Raw genomic sequence first — 21,706 nt, 5'->3', positions numbered from 1 at the left:
CCTTTTCTGGATTGTAATACTTGTTAATCATATGTCTCTATTACAAATGAGCTAATCCCATCTGTTGATGAACACTGAGATGCAGTTAAAAGCAAATCAAACTTTATTTGAATAGCACCTTTCGTACAGGTTAGGGCAATTGTATGTTTTACAGATGCCTGACAACAAGCTTGATGACTGACAAGGATGTAAAAAAAAAAAAAAAGAAGAATCAGTAAAATGGATGACAATAACAAATGAAATAGATCAGAGGGAGTAAAACATTTTTAAAGACTAATACAGTAAAGCAAATGATTAAATAAAAATAATGATGATAAGTGGAGGGTAACCTAAGGGTAAGATGATTCAATCAAACTACTATTTCCTTTGTCATGTCTCTGTCATGCTCATTTTCTTTGTTGTAAGATGAGACTTAAATTCTACTTGCACAAATCAAGACCCTGCTGTTGATTGTTATGGATATTTCTTCAGCCACATGAAGAAAAAGTTAAAATGTAATTGTAGCTTTCTCATAAATAGCACAGCTCTACCTAGAGAAAGCTGGAGTCAGTTGCTTCTCTTGGTATAAGGTGCAAGTTTCAATCAGAATTGAAACACCTTGCATAATTCTTCTACACAATGCTTTATACACATCATCTGCAGTTACAGTCGCGTATCTTGTAAATAGGCAAGTGTACAAAATACACAATCATTTACAAGTGAAATATAAATGACCATAAATACAAAACATAGAATTTACAACCAACTTTCTAGTATAATCTTAACCCATACAGTGTAAGAGCTGTAGCTCACACTGGTCTGCACATTGTTGTCTCCTCAAAGTCAGAAATAAAGTTTAGTGCAAACCTGCAATTTTTTAATTTTAGTGGGTTGATGTCATTTGAATTGTGAAAGCTTTAATATATGAGCCTTGTCATTATTTAAGCAATATTACTGCAAGCTGTATTATTGGAAGCAATACAGTGTAAGCAGTGGATTAACCTTCAGCAAGCCATTTTGAAGTGTGGTGTCATCTTGATACCTGTAATCATGTACCGGGAGAGAGGATCATTATTGTAAAATGAGCCCTGGTGGGTTGAGTGACGCATCAGGGCCTTGATTCAGTCTGCCGGGATGTTGATTTTCAGTGGACATGATCCTTTATCATTTACGTGGCAAGAAATACAACGCTTGGAGTTAATGTTACATTACAGCCCCACCACTGGGAATCCAGCACTGTCCTTAAAGGCTGGCTGTGAACCAGTGTTCACACATGTTGCTTCTGTAACCTTGGGTAACTTAGCCAAGATTACTGTACTATATATAGAAATTTCTCAAACCTGGAGACAACACAGGCACTCTTATCTCAAGTGTTTATCAAGTGGCACCTCCTCAATCTCTTGTGTTCAGTGAATAGGAGAACTTGTGGACACTGTTGCAGAGCTGTAATGGTGGTCGCTGACACTGTAATGTCTTAGGACCATGTGTTTTGGTCCATAACTTCCTCTACTACATCGGAACAGCATTGATTTACGAGTAAAAGCTCTAACAAGACCGTATAGCACAAAGTCAGCAACACACAGAGATGAGCCTTTATTATCTGGATCACCCAGGAGAAAAGTGTTCATTATCACACAAGTCAAAGATCAGCCAAGACACCAGTATCTGTAGCCATTAATTCAATTTTAAGGGGGGTATTTCGTTTGAGTTCCAACTTCAAAGATCAGAACATTATAGTGGATCTCCAGAAAATTACCAGGGTTAATCTTAACGCCGTCTTCAAGGTGGAGTTGTCGGTCATCCCTCAGACTTAAAGGTTCATCTCCTAATGGCATCACAGATCAGAGTGTTGGGCAACCTCTCTCTATTTTTGACACAGATATAAAACAATATTTGAAACTGACAAATCAAATGAAATTGGTTCCTCTATGGTCGAGGTGCTTCATAAATGATCCCTGACACTAAGTCAAACCTGTAAAATCAGTTTTATAGATTTCTGAAAAGTTCACTCTTTGAAGATTCAAGGTGTCTGCAGTCTGCGAGGACACTGACAATACATGAATGTGATTTTATATAAGATTTTCTTGTGAAGAGTGTTGTTTCCAAACTGCTCTCTTAAGTGGATTGGGGGGAAAAGTCACCTTTTTTCTCCTTAACTGTACTTACAGCTAATTGCCATCTTAGATGGACAGAAATTAATTTTTGAAAGGTCCTTTGAAGTACCCACAGTGAAGCTTTTCTGCCTTTTATATTCAGTGTGATTACTTTGGCAGCTGTATGAAGTCCCTTGCTTGTGCATGATGAATAACTGTCTGTATGGAATTAGGCGTAAAATCAAACTGAGGAAGGATTCTGTCATGAAGCACAAAGACATGAGAAGCCATAGAACATGCTCCCCGTGAAGCACATCCCCAGTATGTACCACTACTGTGCTAACAACAGCTATATTCCCTTTACTGTCAATGATACACAATTTATCTAGGATTCTCGTGTGTTTGGGTCAATACTGAAATATTGAATTTCCTCATAAGTTGTTGCCCATTTCCTGCTTGCCATAAGAGAAACCAGCTGCAGTCTACATTCAGTGAAGTCCCAGATTCTGATTATTGGCATTTCAAACCGGCTTTGATGAAGTGAAAGCGGAGTAGTGGATGGAGTGCAGCGGATACTGTGCTGCTATTAAAATGTGTTATGGGTGTCCTGGTGGTCCGGTTGGCAAAAGCTGATCAGTGATTTATTTTTATTTTTTACATAAGCAGAGAATGAGATGAAGAGAAAGATATAAATCTGAAATTGCCAAACTGTGATATGAGTCACGAGTCAGTCATTCCAAGAAGGATTTTTTGTTAAAACAGGATTCCTGGAGAGAGGAGTGTTGTTGATTCCTCAAGTAATTTGCATTTACAGCTACATTCTGGCAAATCTGGGGAATTGAAATTGCCATTTTTCACTGTTTTATTACAGAAGAAAAGATGAATAAATGAATGAATGAAATAATCATGAAAATAATCATAATCATCAGATTCATCGTTTCAGCTCTATTTTCAACCCTGTCTCATTGTCTTTCTCAGCAAATGGATTTTCCTGAGTTTAATGTCGTTGAAAGGTTAAAAAAAAAAAAAAAAGAAAGAAAGAAAAGAAAATTCCAGTTAGTGGACCTAGAGTTGAGACTTTATTTGAGCCAAAACAGGAATGAATTTTAATTCTCACAATGATTCACTATTACGCATTTGTCACTTTTGGGGGGTTTGAAAAAAATGAATACTTAGATGAACCTCGGAGCTTAACACTCAAGAGGTTGGGGTGTGCGGTTTGAAACATCCTGAAATGAATTCCAGTATCCTGTTCTGTCCCGACATTTTAATGAGTTTATATTTGCATACTTGTTCATCGTTATCTCAGTAAGGCTTATTGATGTGAAATGTGTCGTTACATTCATATGTCAGCTCAGCACTTTCAAAGTTGGCTTCTCTCTGTTTTGATTTTGGAAATACATGAAAGGAGATTGTGAGTTGGGAAACAGTTGGATAAAAGTCTCTCCGACTTGAAGCAACAGGGACACTGCTCTGTTCTTGACCTCTGAGCCTCCTGTGAAGGGCCTAAAAGTTTTTGTAATTTTACCAAAAAAAAAAGGAGAACTGGAAATTTGTCAAGAACAGCCTCCGTGTAGCCTCTGTGTAAATTCAACATTTGGATGGTTGGCTGGTTGCAGAGATGCACTCGGGTCAACCAAAGAGGAGGAGAGGTAATTAGAATTTGAGGAGCAGAGGGACAGGTTGAAGCCTTTTTCCTCAACACTCGGTATATAAATGACCTTTTCAGCATTATGAAAATGACATTCTTGTAGCCGACCGTAACATGTCTTCGGTCAGCTCCACCAGACAAACTCTGACATTCTCCACACAGTCGGCATACACAGATGGCTGATGAGAAAGAGCACTTAGTCTTTGAAGATATCAGTAATCTTGACACGTGTGATTGCAGCCGCTGCTTCTTCTCACTGTAGAGTGAAAGAAAGTGTTTTCAGGCCTCAGACGAGCCATGATGTACTGAATTGCTGATTTCTTCAGGCAGCACATTAACCAGTACACCCAACTTAAAGCAGCTGGAAAAACTCCACAGTGTATTGATTGAGTAGTAGCTTGCACTTTGCTCAGAGTGCGCCTGTCAATTACAGAAATACGCTTTGACCACTTTCCCATTTTCTGTAGTTGAGGAGAGATTACTCCAAAGGTGACAAAGAACAGCAGAGATGGTACTCGCAGGGCATCAGCGCTCCATTTATTGTGAGCCTAGTGAAGAGCTTTTGAATGAATGTACCTACACTTCAGTAAAGAGAAGTACTCGATGCCTGCGCAAACTGTGCATGAAAGAAGCTAAAGTTTAAAGCTGCATAATCTTTAAGGCGCTCTGTAGTTTTGATGTGTCTTTGCTTCTCTCGACATTGTCTACATTTTCTTTCAGTTGACGTTTTTGCTGAGGGAGAGGTTCCCATTGTTTCCCTTTTATTGAACATTATCTTTAAAGACAATTCGAACATCGACTTTTGGTCACATTTGGTTGCCTTCGTGTTATTGAATGCTCATCTAAAGTGCACTGCAGCTTTAGCACAAGGTTTGCTGTTCTTGACGTTACTACCACTGCAAAGGAGTTTATGTTTTCTCTGCATGTTTGTCTGTTAGTTTACGAGGTTATCTCAAATAATAAATATGTTTTAATAACATTTGGTGGAAAGTTACAGTAGGACATCAGCCAAGGAACATGCAATATGTTTTTGTTGCAGATCCAGGGTTAACATTGCAGGATGTTGCATTTTTTTTTAACAGTTTCATCATTTTCTCATTAAACCACTAACTTTAGTTTAATGAAAAATATGTGGCATGTATCCTTTGTCACTATACAAAGTCAGAACACCATGTGGTCTTGGCAGAGAGGTACCCTTCATGTACAGTGCTTTTCTGGCTGATATGAATTAAATGATGGAGTCATTTTCAATGTAGTGCAGACACACAATGACAACCCCACTGATAAATTTAGAGCTGTTAAAGCTGCACAAATCAATATTTTTACAATAACGGTAGATGAAATTAAAGGTCAAATGAGGCGGTCATATTCACAAACCCACTGAACGTTATTGCCCCGCAGTCGACAGCAGGTCTGCAAAGCGTTTTAGTGTCTTTCACCCTATTGTTTTGGAGATTATGGCCCAAGAATTTACGGTTTTAGTTCCCTCTCTCAGATCTCATCAGTGTTGTTTCCAGCAGCAGCAGGCAGCTGTTTTCAGTGAAAGAGCTCTGATTAAAAACCCTGTACACTGCCTGCCCAGCACTGAACTGCAGACAGACAAAATTAGTAAATTGCTGGTGAACACTCCTATTCAGTGGTTTGAGAGCCATGTGTTTCCCTCAGGAGTTGGTTGAGACCTAAATGGGGGGGGACATGGGAGTCAATATTGGACTTGCATTCACCAGCTCAGCTTGACGGCAAATGAATGCTAATGTTGCTAACATCAAGTCTGCTGCATGTGTTATAACTGTTAGGGTTATGTTTCCCATATCAACTTTATAAGGTGTCAGTATGTCAGTGTTGTGTTTACAGCAGGCTTACAGATTTTTGTGCTGCCCCAAGTGGCCAAAACATTATTTAATGCAGGTTTACATAAATAATATCTAATATCTATATCTATATCTATATCTATCAATATCTATCTAAATAATTATCTCTGCAATTCAGTGCACATCTATAACTCTGAAAGTGCATTGTGTTCTTTATTCAGACTTAAAATGACTAAAGGATCAAATGTCACAAATGCAACGCAACACAGCACAAGGAAATCGGTTATTAATAATATACACCTGCCGGACAGTAACAGAATGAAGTAAAGCTGAAAAGGGTATTCATAGGACTGAATTAAGGGTGGGAAGGACAGAGGGGGGGTTTGAGGATGACAAGAGGGTGAGGTAAGGGGATACATGAAGAGGTGTAAATGATGAGGAGAGATTGTTGGGTGGGTAAAGAAAGCTGAGACAAACAGGGGAGGTTGGATTAACCAGCGATTGTATATTGGGAGCAGTCCTGACAGGTGATTAGAGGTGTGGCAGAGGTCTTTGCTTCGGCCGTAACATCAATCAACTTATTAACTTCATTTTAAACGAATGCTGCTGTGAACAAATCAATTTCAGTCGAGACAGACGCTTATCACGATGGACTGAAAATAACCTCAGGGCTCCATTCTGTGAATATACACCTCTGTCCATGAGTGGAAATGTATGCAGGAGAATGCATTAATAATTGATGCTGTTACAAAACACATGATAGGGAGGCTGCAGCAAGATAGAAGATGATGTGTGCTGCAAACTTAAGGGATAAACTTAATGTCTGTTTTTTAAAAAAAATCCTTTTAATAGATATAGAGCAGTTACTTAGAACATGTAGAGTAGGTAAATACCTGCTTTAACTCTCCAGTGTGACTTGTGTCACTGTATTATGCATAATCGTTAAAAGAAATCTACTTGTTCAGGAGGGGTGGTGGTAGCTTAAAGATTATAAATGAGACTGTGACTATGAAGGTTGCCAGGTTTGAATCCTGTCACCAGCTGCAATAAGCTTAATGGCAACCATGAATGAGTAATACTCTGGCCTTTCACAACTACGTCCATTAAGATTTCATTAAGGAAAGCGCTAAACCATTCCCCCAGTGTAGATTCTCAGTGCCTAACAAGCGATTACTGTAGTTGTACATGGCAGCTCACGCATTGTCTGTGTGTGTGCGTGCGTGCGTGCATGTGTAACTAAATGTGATTTGCTGACATTTTGTATCTATAAAATGTCAACTTTTCAAAAACTAAGAAGACCAACCTCATTTTGAGCATCTGACCACACATTTGTCAGGTCTCCAGTGGGTTTTGATTGGGTCACAATGTTTTTGTCATGTTTTTGAATGAGGTCATTCAAGTTTGAGCTACAAGGTCTTATTCACACGATCTGATTGATGTGTCTAGAATCCTTTCCTGGTTACACTATTGTTAGAATATATAAAAGAATTTAGACGCATGAGAGGTCGTTGGATTGAATATGCTTCAGTTTTCAACTTTGCCTCTCTGGCGTATCCCTCTCTGATCCATCCACCACTACCCGCTGCAGGATCAGGTCTTACTTCCCAAATGAAACCGGATCTCTTGAATTCAATGTGCCCTCTAAATGAGGATTGGTTGACATAACAGTCCATTGCTACTTCCCCGCTCCAGATATCCAACCTATTCCCCTCCCTCGGGTACAAAGGGAAAACTACACCCTGTCTCATCCGGCCTCCTTTGTTCATTTAGTTTGGGTGAACCTCACTGCTCGGACTAGTGTTCAGCGGGTCACCACTGCAACAAGACCACATCCAACAATCGTACAGATCAGCTTGGAAACATTTTGGAGAAAATGGGAGCCCCAGAGGAGGAGGCACCACGCCCGGCCTCAGACATCACCGTGTTCGGGGCCAACTGCACCCTACACGGCCTGAGCCACATCTTCCTGCCCGGTGGAGTGACTATCCGACGGTTGCTTTGGGCTGCTGCATTCAGCTCCTCCCTTTCCATCTTCCTCTACCAGGTGGCCGACCGTGTGATCGAGTATTACCAGTACCCCCATGTCACCATCCTGGATGAAATGGACAGTCCCGTCATGTACTTCCCTGCCATCACCCTCTGCAACTACAACAGCTTTCGAAAATCACAGATCCGTAGGAATGACATCTTCTGGATGGCGGGACTTCTGGGTGTGGAGCAAGGGGACTTTGATGACTTCATGGCTGCTTTAGGACAGCCCACGGACAACAGCAAGTTTTTCCCCAGCAAGACTTTCAACATGCTGGAGTTTGTGCAGAGGACTAGCCACAACATAGAGGAGATGTTGCTTGACTGCAAATATAGAGGAAAGGACTGTGGTCCGGAGAACTTTACTACAGTGAGTATGGTTCCTCAAGTGAAATCAGCGTAAACTTCATCAGAATCATTACAAGAAAAAAGCTGATCATTAGGTGGTGAACTGTGAGTGAAGAAGTCCTAATTTTTAATAATTTCAAATATATCTGTAGGATAAATGCTGATCTATTAAATGTTTGGTCTAAATATTTATCAAAATATGTATTTAAGGAAAAAAATCTACATATTAATACAAAAAGCTGAAAAGGTGAGATTTGAAAATATCCCGAAGCCTTTGGCAACAATGCCATTGACTGTGAGCTGATTTAATAGTTATTATAATGCTACAATTTGATTGCTTCATTCTGCCCACGATAAAATGAAATATGACTCAGTTTATGTTTATGAATTCCAGACATTACAGCAGAGAACTGCAGTAAGAAGAGTGGTTCTTATTTTATGAAATGAGCATTGTCACAATGAGACAAACACATCCATATCAGATATTGTTAATGAAAGAGACGCCACTTTCATTCAAATGACGTTGTCATTTCTTAATTGTTTTCTCAGTAATGTCCCTGCAATCCGACATGTTTTAAATAATTAATGGCATGTTTGTGGAAAGATTAAGATGCTCTGAGGGAACAACAGGTATGGGGGTGTAAGACAGGAAAAATTTCTGAGGAATACTAATAAACCAATGCTATATCTCTGTTTACAAGAGCTGGCGCCAAAAGCAACAAGATATTTCCTGGCCCTTTATGGTGATGCCAATGTTTATACTGTGTCCAATTCTTCTTTTGTGACTACTATTAATAGTTATTTTTCTTGAGGAAAAATGAGAGTTATTTCCTTAAAAGTGTCCTCAGAAATGTGTAAACTACTGAGGGGCCATATGGTTCAGCAAATCTCTGCTGACATCATGCATCATGCATTATGAAGCAAACATATGTTGTTTTCAAGTGTGGTAGAGTTTTTAATACAGTATTGTTTTTCTTTGGAAATACCTCAGCAGAATGATCATCTTCTGTGGCACCAAACGTTCTAGTGGTTTGTCACATCTCACAAAATCAAAAACGCATAATATCACAAAAACAAAACCGTGTCATCTTTGTTATGAAAAGGTCATTTTTCCTAACGCTTAGCTTTTTTGTTAAATCCATGTTTTTTTTCCTCAATCTTCAGGGCTCTACCAAAGAGATAAAATCATGTCAGCAGAATCTGAATGGAACTTAATCGTCTTGCTGCAGAGACAGGGGAAGGATTGTATTTCGATGAAATGGGCCATTGATTTGAGTGATGAAAGCCAAGATGGGCTTGTCATGCTGCACAATTTCTTTGAAAACCAGCAGCAGTGAAACCGAGGCCAATGATTTATATTAATTACTTAGTAGTTCTATAGTGGCAATACTATTATTTTGTATGAGAGACAATGGTTTAAATTGAAAGATGAGGTTTGACTCTTCAACCCACACTAAACCTGACTTCTGCTATAAGAAGAGCTCCAGATTTGCACGTGGAAATGGCGCACCGGATTTGACCAGTAGCTCGAAAAACAAAATGGCACATTAGCTAATAAAGGCAGATTTAGATATCAGTGTGGTGAGTGAGGTGACCTTGGATCTTTCACATCCACATGCACAAAGGGCAAATTTCAGCTAAATGTCAGAAACTGGAGATGCTCTGAGGGCCTAAGTATAGAGGGGACTAATTAAAGATTCATGGAGCTGCCTGAATTCCCCCTCCTCGGCTTGCTGATCTTACTGTGGGAGGTTCAGAGGCAGGTCCTCTCACAGGAGATGAGATGTGATGGATTTGAGATTACCCATTATGTGCTTCAGCAACATCACTGCAAGATGACTCACACAAGGTCTAGACAACACCTGACAATTAGTTCTCTACATGTGGAAAAATGGGAGAAAATATATGCACAAAATCATTCAAATGCCTCCGCTGATACATTTTTATCAGAGTTATGCATTTTGATTAAACAGCATTAAAACATCAGAACATTTCAATAGATGGACTGTTATCTTTTCTTATTTAAAACCCCTAAAGTACTATTATCTTTGCTCTCCTAACTTTTAACATATTCCTTGTATGATATTTTAGTCTGCGTAGTATTTTGTAGACATCATTTTTGATGTGTTTGAGCACATGGTTGTGTGTGTGTGTGTGCGTGCATGTGTGTGTGTCACATACAGTGTACATTTTTTGTGGCAAACTCAGACAAAGAAATAGTGGATGAAGAAACTCAGCATGCTTACAGTGACAGGAAAGACCAGATGTTTGAACTAATGAGCTGGATATGGTTCTTGGATCTTGGAAAGAAATATCAGAGGCCCCCAAGTGCAATTATTCCCTCTGCATAAGGTAATGAAATATTTTTTGGGAGACGATGCTGTAATTCACGAGCCTCACATATTAAAGGGCTGGCAGATGGTACTGGAAATTTTTTTACCCTGTGCTATAAATATATACAGAAGCATAGCTTTGAATGTCCCTGTATAAATCTGTGAGTGGACTGTGGTAATAAGCTTTGTTCTGATCTTTGCTCTGTCTTTCTGCAAGACTGTGTCTGTACAGTGTATACATCTCAACATTATATAAAAGAAAACACTTCAGATCGGCCGAATAACTTTCTTAGTGGAGGCTTTATTTGATTTCAAAATTAATCTCAAGCCTCCATCTTGTTGCTGTACACACTGTTTGTGAACTGGTGTGTGATTGATTGCCTCATTAATACTCAAAAGCACCCCAACACAGCCCAGCTCACTGCTCTGGATTAAACCTGCAAGATTGGCTCCAACCAAATAAATCATTTGTCGGTGTATACATGCAGGACGCGAGCTGAAGTTGGCGTAATATCATTTCAATCGATTACCATCTCAGTGCTTTAGTGAGTCTGTGCTAATGCAGGGACTTTATTCTAACATGTTTATCCGTCTACTGTTGATCTTACGTGTTGTGATTGAGCCTCCTGTTGAGGTATCAGCTTGTGTTGAAACCAAAGCTGGAACCTTTTTAATATTACATTATGGTCTGTCTGTGGTGTTCGGGGGATTTGTTCAGGGTCTGCCAAACCAGAACTCATCCATTGCGTTATAGTTTGGAAGCTGAAGTTGGCTTTGGGGGAGAAAGAAAAGAGAAAAGGTGAGTAAAGGAAGCAGAAGTCAGGATTGAGTGTCAGAACTGTTTAAAAACAATGAGTCTTACTGCAGACAGAGGCAGAAAATTGGCAGTGTGGGAGATGGGGGGAAAAAGACTGAAGAGAAGTAGCTTATACAAGAGAGATGGAGAGAATGTGAAAAGCAAGACAGAGTAGAGGGAGAGATCTAAGACAAAGTGGAAACAAAAGAGAAAGGAGGAGAGAATGAGGAAAAGGAGGCTGTGCTTCGCTTAGATTGAGATGGGACTGGGACTCAGCTGAGGACTGACACATCATTGTGATTCATCCTGCTTTGGAGCCGAGCCAGCACCGCGAAGCACAACTGGAAGCATTAGCAGAGATGAAGGGAAGAGGTGTGTGAAGGAGCACAAAATTACAGTGCTGCCTAGAGCATGAAGAGGGAGGGGAGAGATGAAATAAAGCTCCACAGTGCAAACAATGAAATAAACAAATCTGAGGCAGTGATCGTGGATGACAGGCCAAATAGCAGATACCTAATGTGTTTGTCCCATTACTCAGTGTCAGTAAAGGCCAGTGTGGGCGCCACTGTTACTGTAAGTGCAGTATTGGCAGTCCGATCAATGGCACTGAAGAGGAATAGTGAAGGAATTCATAACAGCGCTGCTGCACGGGCATGGTTTTTGCTGATTTGCACATCGGGGTGCAGATACTGCCAGAGGCAGACATTGGAGGTGCCAGTTGACAGAACCTCTTAAGTTAATTAGCTTGTTAGGTGGAGACACCGGACACAAGTGTGAGTCTGTCCAAAACCAATAGTGCAATTATGTTATGTTGTAGATTACTATCCTTCTGGCATGGTCTGATCTCCAAACAAATACATGTATTATACCCATTAAAATCTAATTCTAAATTTTACTTGATAATAATGAGGCAAAAATGCCGCATGGTTTCATACCACATGTCCTTTTGATCTCGGATTGCTCGTCATGCCCATATTAAGCTTTTGTTTCTATTAATGGCCTCTGGGATCCATATCCTGCTCTCTTAGCCAATAAAAGCAATGTCTTGCACCTTGCAAAGTAATGTATCGCTATCTTCTTTCAAGTAAACTGAGATTCCCCTCGACACCAAACTGCACAGGGGAAGCCAGACATGACACATTGTTGGAAAAGGCAAAGCATTTTTTGGATGTATGAGTGATGATACAATCAATTTTTAAAGTGTTAAAATTTTATATTTACAGTCTGTAATTACATTTCTGTGAATGTTAGAAAAAGATATGGCTTGTGTAGCCTTGCCGATGTATAAGGATGTGATTTGAATTCATTATATGTTCATCCGTCTATGGCACTTTTAGGCCCCTCGCAAGTGCTTACTGTGCTTAATTTCTGGGCAAGCAGGCAAAATGGATTCAGGAATGGATACCAAAAGCCTCCAGCTGAGCAAACAAGATCAGAACATGCAAAAAAAGAAAAAGCTAGATTATCCTTGCAAATGAAAGTACCGGTGAGGAAATTTGAGGAGTGAGTTTATCAAAGTGTGACTGCAGGCTGCAGACTGAAAGCTTGAGTGACAGTGCGCTCATGTTTTTTTAGTTGGTTTCTGCCTGGAATGGAACAAGGGAGAAAGCAGCAGGTGTAGCCAGCAGCATCTGTTTTCTTATTGATACACAGACTGCATCTGCCCTCCACCCGGTCTGCCAGGGGGGATATACTACAGTACATGTGCTGTGTCAGAGATGTTTACAATTACTGTAGATTTCAAATAAGTAACACTAAGAGCCACTACAGAGCCTGAACCAGAAACATGCTGCAGCAACTTGAGAATACAACACTTTTAGAGAATTGAAAAAAAGATTAAGATAGTTTCATGACCAATAAAATATATACTAAATGTACTCTACTCCAAAACAGCTTTGGGGCTAAATTTTATTTATTTATTTAAATTTTCTTACAAAGTACATGCCAACATTTCTCCCTTTTTGATTAATTTTATATGAGGTATTTCACAGGATAAGTCTCTCTTAGCTAAAAATCCAGTTTTGCTTCCGTTGCATTTCTCATGCAGCATACAGAGTGGCTGTGCTGCTTTTCTGTTACGAGGTGAGTTTCATTTAGAGGCAGGCCACAAGATGTCTCCCTCTACTAAAGAAGCTGCCCGTCCACTAGAGTGACAGACCTGATTGCAAATAGTCTGAGTATTTGGTCATGTTGAATCACAGAGTAACACAAGACTTCCCAACCTGTTTTCTGCCCTTGATTTTAAGTCTCGAAATTCTCAGGGACTCGAGTAGTAAAGTTTTCATGTGTGACATGCTGCATATCAAGTGACTCCATGAGGAATCTTGAACTCACAGTTGAGAAACTTTGGTGTAATATATGTGGAAGATTTCTTTAATGTTCAACAAATCATCTTTATTTATTCGAGCTTTAAATATTACAGAACTTTTTTACATAAAAAATTGCTGAGCTAAAACAAGGCACTGTAGGCACTGTATGTCAGATTTGTCAGATGGGCTCCTCATTTGATTAATCCACTCAAAAACAAAATGAACTGAATAGATCAATTTAATGAACTGCGCTCACGTTACTATCAATGTAACAAAGTATGGGAGCTTTCTACTTAGAGCTGAAATGATGAATTAATCTGTGAGCTGCAGCTCTTTTTCTGTAAACATTAACTTAGAGCTCTAACTAACATTATTTTCATTATTGATTAATCAGCATGTTAATCAGTCTTTATAAGGTCATAAGATTGTGAAAATGCCTCAGTCACAAGTCAATCCAAGTAACATAATAACATAATCGAGTTGCTTGTTTTCTCTCACCAACAGTCCAAAAGCTAAAAATATTGAGTTTATCATCATATATGTGCAGCATATCATAGAAGTCTAAGAAAGGTGTCAAATATTCTCAACTGAGAAACTAGAAGCAGTGAATTTTTTTGCTTTTTTGCTCAAACAATTACTCGAACAATGATCAAAATTGTTCCAATTTTCTGTTCATCTGCTATATGATGAATCGACTGCTGAGTTCAGCTGTGCAGTAACTGGACATTAATTTTGGATATAGATTTTATTTTTTTTTCCCTCTTTGTCTCTGCCCTGTCTGCGCTGGCTGTGCTTCTGATGTGCATCTAATTGCTGCCAGGGTTTCATTTGGTGTTGAACATTCTCACTGGGCCTTGAAGGAGCTCTTCCTTTTACTCAGATAAAACTCTTCTCCTCCTCTAATGAGACCTCTGGGGTTCAACTTGGCTTTGACATAAAAGAGGATGGTTAGTGTCATTCCCTGACAGTCTCAGGGATCATTGAGCCGGTCTTGAAGCTGGGCAATAGATGTTACAAAAAAAAAAACCTGAAAAATAAATCTTTAAAATACTTCTACTCTCCTTTTCCATCAAATAGCAATCAACTGCTCATTTCAGTTTGGTAAAGTTTATTACACCATGATCGTCTAATCATGTGCTTGAATACTGAGACAAACATGAAATGTGTTTTTCTTCATCCCCAGGAAGATAACAGTGGCAATGTGTGAGCAGCAGAAATGTGTTTTCAATGAGGAGGCTAGCAATTTTATAGAGAAGAAAAATCATTAACTTTTGCCTGGAGCACTTTATATTCTTGAGTCATTACAGCACTGTGTTAAAGGGGATATTTTAGTTAAATTGAGGATTTTGTAAAATGGTTTCACAAATAAACACAGTTTTTAAAAAGTTAGCCAGACTTAAGTGTCAGCCATATTATAAAAAGTTGTAAAACATTGCAGTGCAGTGCAGAAAAGTGATTGCACAGTGTTGCACCAGATTGGAAATCTTTGTTGTTTCACAGTTTCAAAGAGTGAATTGGAAGTACCGGTACTCAGACCTTCTAACATACCAGCCCCAACCCTAATAATGAGCTAGGTGCCCCATGGACTCTCATTAGAAAATACATGAACAGTATAACAATAATCTGACTGGGAATTAAGTATGCACATGTTACATGCTTACTTGCATGTGCACACACACACACATACAAATGTGTGTTGTATCATCATGTATGTTTTTTTAAATTATTTTGTTGTCATTGTCTTTTTTTTTTTCTTTGAAAAATTAAACATAAGAAAAATTAAAAAAACAATTTTCTTCTTGTGTTCACAATAACACAGGTGCAGGGGAAATACTGAATTCACGTTCACATGAAGATACGTACTTCCTTGATCTTTCATCTGTACCCCAGTACATGATTGATTCTGCTGATTAATATATATATATATATGTAAGATTAGTAAGCTCTAATAAACCCCGCCTACCCAGCACTTAACAGTAGTAGACAAAGTTAGCAACTAGCCCGTGAACATTGTGGAGCATTTAGCTGACCAAAACGGAACTAAAAGGAGTGTGATATTGGATTTTTTATTCCCCAAGTGTCCAGAAACATGACTTCACATGCTGCTGTGTGTAATTAGGAAATCTAACATGGTAGCCATATCAGCCTTACAAGTTGGTGATATGAGTGTTGTCTTTACAACTTGTTGCACCACCCCCAAGTGGCCAAAAAACATCAAATGCAGGTTTAAAATAATAACAACAAAATGAAGATGCTCTACTAAGTATCTATTTGCAGCCTCTCTGTAAACTCTGAACTCCTGTTAATTATATAAATATGTAAAGAATTAGGTCCAAAATGAAAAGTTTAAAATTTAAAGGGAAAAAATTACATAATTACATACAGAATATACTTATACCTGAATGCACCACTCAGTAAAAGGCTGAGATGGAAGTCCATTCATGGAGAGCTGCTGTCAAAGACAGAAAGCACATGGTAAAAAGACTAATGATAATTCTCATGCATTGCCAGTGTTTAACCTCTGGAGCTGGTAGTAATGAAATTGCGCTTTGGTTCAAACTGCTGACAAGGGATGATTCAGATGCTTCCTGCTTCCACTGCGCTTGTATAGGACAAAGCTCAAGCAATTAACTCACAAGTTAAATGTGTCTCATATGTATTGACATATTTCCAAAGAAACCGAGAATAGCGGAAATCAATGCAGCTGGTCAATACAAGGAGAAACCAGCTAGTCAGCTATAACTCTGATAAGGTGGTATTGTTGGAGTTATTTACTTGCCTGTCACTCATCCAACATTATTGTTTTTCCTTTTCTTTGTTATTGGGTCTGAACCTGAGGTAGTTATCCTTATAGTTAGCCTTGTTCACTTTGATTAAATCACTCCTTATAAAAAGAGAATTCTTACTTCTACAATTAAAAAAAAAAAAAAAAAACCTACAACAACCCTGGTTGTTTCTACTTATAAAGAGGTTTGAGCTTTGGGCTAAAATGAAGCCAGGAAAAAAATAGGCATGGTGCAGACATGACATACAGGAGCTGTTGGGGGAGCTGTATTCAGGCAATTAATTTAGTTGTTTTGCTGCTGGAAAGCCCTGAAAGCGCATAGAAGGAAAATAACTATTACTACAGAACTGAAGCTGTTACTTGAGCTCCTCTTTATTTCCGGGCATCGAGACATTCATTAATGTTATCAGACTGTTTTTACCACAACTTTTGAATACAGAGTACACTGTTCCGCATAGTGTTGCTTTCGGTCTTTGTTATGACGGAATTATTTTTGGCTATAATGGAATTGTCTGGAATTAAATTTCAATGTTTTGAAATAATCTTTTTATTGAATTAAGTTTCGCATCTAAACAAATATGCTGGTAGGAAAAAAGGACTCCCAATACATAATCACCCCAAGTCTACAGTTTGACCTTTTGATGATTCTATTGAATGCAGAAAAGCATCTGTTGCATTTCTTTAATATTTATCGTCCAGTACTGAATGACAGTGTGGACTTGATAAAGTTCATGTGTGATTACCAAACCGGCGTCATATCTGGCTATAATGACATCCAGTTACACTCCTCGCAGTAATCAGAAGCCTCGTTTCTTCTGTGCGCACTTTCTCTTCTGTTCACTTAACGGTGTTGCTTATTGGTTTTTTATAGAAAGGAAAGCATATTATACCAGTGTGATGCAAGCAGCACAGTAATTTAATAAGACAATGTATGTAAATGAAAACGGTTTCACAGATAAATCAGTCGTGATTTTTGACACTACCAAGCTGGACTGATGGCTTTTAGACAACAGAAGTCTGAAGTGGGAAAAAAAGCAAAAAGCTTTTTCTCTCACCTGACATGGCAGAGCAAAAATAATTGCAGCAAAATAAAATTTAAATGATGGCTCAAGGAATTTAGAAAATTTATCCTGTGCAAACATTTATTAGCCCTCTGTTCACCTACTTCCTCTTAAAGAAATATTTCATTATATTTTTTTGCATTTTGCTGCGAGTTAAATGAGAAGATTGATACCACTGTTGTGTCTGTACATTAAGTACAACACTGGAGACGATTAGCCTAGTTTAAAAGCCCATAAAGCCTGGAAACGGAGAAACAGCTGGCCTGGCTGTTCCCAGGGTTAAAGCGCACCTCCTGTATCTCTACAGCTCACTAATTAAAACGTTATAGCTTGTTTGTTTAATCCATACAAAATCCATTAAACTGGAGGGATGTACTGTATGCTGGAAATATTTCTTGGCGGGAGCAGTGCAGAGCAATGCTAGCTGTTTTCTCTTGCTTCCAGTCTATGCTAAGCTAACAGCCTTCTAGCTCTAGATTCATATTTAGCATGCACACTGAGTCATATCGACCTTTTAAAGCTCACTTAGCAAGAAAACAAATAAGTTTCCTTCACAGCAAAACTTTTTTTTGACATTTCTGCTTCACTCCATTCAGTAAAATTAATTCAGAAGGCATAATGCCCCCAAGTCACTTCCATCCTTTAGTGTTCTAGTTAAACTGGACCAAATCCAATCACTTTAGTCCAATTCATGCCATGTAAACTTGCAAATACCCTCTCCTTCAAGTGCTTTTTTCCACTTTTCAGAATAATTTTTGACAACCATATATCACCGTAGCTGTGATCAGGTTACCAAGGCAATACTCACATTACAGACTGAAAAGATTCCAGCTAATATAATGAAAAAAAATAGTGTCAGTATGAAGCTGAGCTCTCTGCCAAGCAGAATCCTCTGAGCGTCTCACATAAGCAGAGCAAAGCACCTTTAATATCAGCCAGTGCCACATCTGCATGCAGCAGGATGTCAGCTTTCATTACACTGCATTTGTGAAATTATATTTGAAAATGGCAGAAAAGAAGAACTAGAAAATGTGCTATAACAGCTATTTCTAATTCATTTTGAAAGAGATTTAGCTGTGTTTTTTTTCTCCAACTATCTGGCTCCTCTCAGTTATCAATTATATAGATGTATATTGATCCATGAGCAAGCTGCAGACTCGTCAATATTCAAAAATTTCAGACATCCTTTTTTCGGTTGCTCAATTTCTGTATCACTAATATTTCTATTTTGATTGATACCTTCCCCCGCCTCTCTATACCATTGGAGGTCTACTTCATCACCGGAGGAAAACAATTTCATCCACTGGCTCCACCTCATTCTCCATTCGACTGTAGAGAGAGTGTGTAGGGGGGCAACAAGCTTTATATTCCTTTCTGCAGGCTGCAAGTCAACAGTCTAAAAAGCATCTCTTCAATCTGTGGAAAAAGGGAGGAGTTGGATTCTGGGCAGCTACTGCACAAAGAGAGAAACCACCGAAATCTGCAAGTATTGTCTGGCACTGGAGAGGGAGATGGAGGAGTGAAAGATCTGAGCAACAGGGGTAAGCCTCACCGGATTTTCAAAGTGATTGCCTCTGGGAGTGAAGCCGTCGCTTACATCTGCAATTATCACGTCCATTTATCTATTGATGAAGGACTGGTGATGGTTACGCTTGATGGTTTTTGTTAATGGAGTGATTCAGCTGTTTTTCTCATAAAGGAATCATTATGTAAATCAATTTTACTTCCCTAAAGGAGCTCATTTCCTTTGTTTATATCTTTTAAAGCCTGAACAGTGGGACAGCTGCACATTAGGACTCCAGTCGCTACTACCTGGAATTTCTGGTAAATAAACCTGAAGATGGTCGTGGAGAAAGCAACTGTATGTGAATTGGGGGAAGTCTAGGGTGGGCTACTAAGAAACTGCATTTGGTACCGAAGCGCCTGCCTTGACTCAAGCAATTATGGTTCAAGCACCTACGTCCGAATCAATTGCCCTGGGGCCACACAAACAAAATGATGCCCAGGAGACAACTCTCAAAAACACTGAGTCCAGCTCACTGAAACCAACATGGAAAGAGATCACGGTGGATTTCATAATGAGAACCAAGATCCACGGTTTGAAGTTCGTCTTCTCTCCGGACAAGTCAAAACCGCAGCGAGTCATCTGGATCATGGCCTTCTTTGTTTGTGTCGGTCTCCTCATCACCTGGTCCTGGAATCGAATCCTCTACCTTATGTCCTACCCTGCTATCACGAAGATCTACATGGTGTGGGCTCACAACATGTCCTTCCCAGCTGTTACTATCTGCAATAAAAATGTGTTCCGTGTATCCACTCTGACCAAGGATGACCTGTATCACAGCGGCTACTGGATGGACCTCATGTATCCTAATCACACAGTGATGGAGAGGAGCCTGTCCATCCTTAAGGACAGCCACAAACAGGGTCTCCTGAGCCTGCTGGATTTCAACAACTTCACCCCGCCCCCTGATTACCGCGTCAACACCACTGAAATGATGGGACGGCTCGCTCACCAGCTGGAGGACATGCTGCTGGAGTGCAGGTTTCGTGGGGAAACATGCACCTACAAAAACTTCAGCACTGTATGTACAGAAATAAAGATGGTGTTTGTCAGGTGTGGATATGAATGTTGTTTACAAGGTGTATTAATAATTCATGCAAGCATTTGACAATGCTCCTTCCAGCAGGCATTCTCTCAGGGTGTTTTAAGGTGTTGATGTTTTCAAAGCTGCAAACAAGACTGTCCTGTTTTTGCCTCTCAAACATGACAGCTATTGCCTTATTAAACTTGATGTTTTCAAAAAGTAACTCAAGGAAACAAACACGCTACCTTCACTGTGTGTTGGAAAATCAATGTCATGTCATCATCAATGACTTCACTGTCTACGTTACAGTTTCTGAGGTTTCTCATTCACCCCTGTTTACATCCTGGCGAGTTGTCGTGTTGTCAGGTGTTTGAACACCTTTTTCCTTTGTAACCGGTGACAACAATATTAAGGAAGAAAAATTAGAGCATTAATTATTCAGACATCGTAAATCAGTCCAAATTAAATTTTAAGCTTTCTAATTAAACATCTGGAGGGCATGTAGAGTATATGGTCTTGCTTCAAAAATCCAGTCGAGTTTCCCGTTTGAAACACCAGACTGAAGTCTATTATACCCTCTGAGTAACTGCTGGATGCTGCATGAAGGAAGTGGATGACATTTGCAAACCATAGTCCTACTATTGCTGATGGCAATATTTATGATAAATACTTTTAACATAAACTGGCAGCTTTTAACACCATCAGCTAATTTCACAAAGCTAAATGGGGAAAACTTGTGCAGAGAGAAGCATGCAAATTTATTTCTACGGCATTGAAAATAATAAATCTGAGAACACGCTTGTAGATTTAAAACACAAACCCATGGCTGGCATTTCACCACTTGTCTTTGCAGATTCAAATCTGAACATCCAGTTCAGATTCATCTAGATTCCAGTCATAAAAATCAAACATGTAACTGTGACAGCTTCAACTGGACTGAGACCTTTGAAATGTAAAATCCTGCATATAACAGGATGTCAGCTGTCTACAGGGGCTGCTTTGCACAAACCAGTGCAGAGCCTCCACGCTCTTAAAAATCCGCTATCATGGCCACATTCGCCATGAATGGGTGATAATTGGGATTTAATCTGTGTTGTGTGCTTGCATCGTAAGCAGCGCATGGCGTGGCTGTGCTGTGCCTGAATAAAGCTCCTGTTTTTATCTAACCCTAAATCTGAATGTTTAAAAATAGTCACTAGTTAGATGCTTTCTACTCACTTTGCAGACCTCATTATGTAGCCAGCTGGAGGAAGGGACCAAAGCTCTGTCTTATCTGTTTTAGCCGCATGTAAGTCTGAGTCTGGACATGGAACACTGACTCTGATCTCTTGAGATCAGCTTTGCCATCGCCACGCCGATTGAGTTTTTACCAGCAGCCTTCTTACTAAGACCTCACCACACTGGATACTGATGAAAACTTACCATAAGATGGATTCCTTTTCTTTTGCAGGGTGAAATGTTGTTTTGAAATGTAGTGAAAACAGAAGTGGAGAGCCAATTTGTTGGACAAGCCAGCAAACACATCATCTCAGCAGCCACTTATTTTTGTCTGGGTGCTACAGTACATATATACCCTGTTACTATTTGCCAAATACAGATATGGATGACCTGGATCATTAATGCAGCAAGTATGGCTCAATGGATCAAATTAATCTTTAAGTTATATGATATGGAAGCAAAAAAACGCCATAAATTATGAATTCTGTGAGCAACTGAATACATAGTTCTAATAATTAATGTTTCAATTTAAATTAATATCTTTTCATCTATCCAAATTTTTATGAATTGTAGTGTCTGCATTTCACCAATTGAAAATAATTTTATTTTAATTGGACACTTGTTTGTGAATCTAAAATCAAAAATTTTAAATTGCCCAACGCGGAGTTACCCAGTGGATATATTTCATCAAATATTTCACTGCTTT

General features: G+C 39.1%; 1 protein-coding gene across 7 annotated transcripts in view; it reads left to right on the top strand.

The window, feature by feature from the left end:
* The window catches only part of asic1c (acid-sensing (proton-gated) ion channel 1c), an 89,564-nt gene that overhangs the window by 52,183 nt on the left and 15,675 nt on the right, over positions 1-21,706 (top strand). For 4 of the 7 annotated variants that reach the window (XM_056390551.1, XM_056390553.1, XM_056390554.1 and 1 more), the window contains exon 1: positions 18,551-19,779. The exons of 2 other annotated variants lie outside the window; for them this stretch is intronic. In XM_056390551.1, the coding sequence (XP_056246526.1) occupies positions 19,138-19,779 (642 nt within the window). In that variant the 5' untranslated portion in view covers positions 18,551-19,137. Of the gene's footprint in view, positions 1-18,550; positions 19,780-21,706 lie in introns of those variants that run through there. One more of the 7 variants, XM_056390552.1, reaches the window with a different exon arrangement.

The sequence above is a fragment of the Seriola aureovittata genome, chromosome 12 (assembly GCF_021018895.1).
Source record: "Seriola aureovittata isolate HTS-2021-v1 ecotype China chromosome 12, ASM2101889v1, whole genome shotgun sequence".
Classification (NCBI taxonomy): domain Eukaryota; kingdom Metazoa; phylum Chordata; class Actinopteri; order Carangiformes; family Carangidae; genus Seriola; species Seriola aureovittata.
The sequence above is the reverse complement of the archived record's forward strand: the minus strand, read 5'-3'. Positions and strand labels throughout refer to the sequence as shown.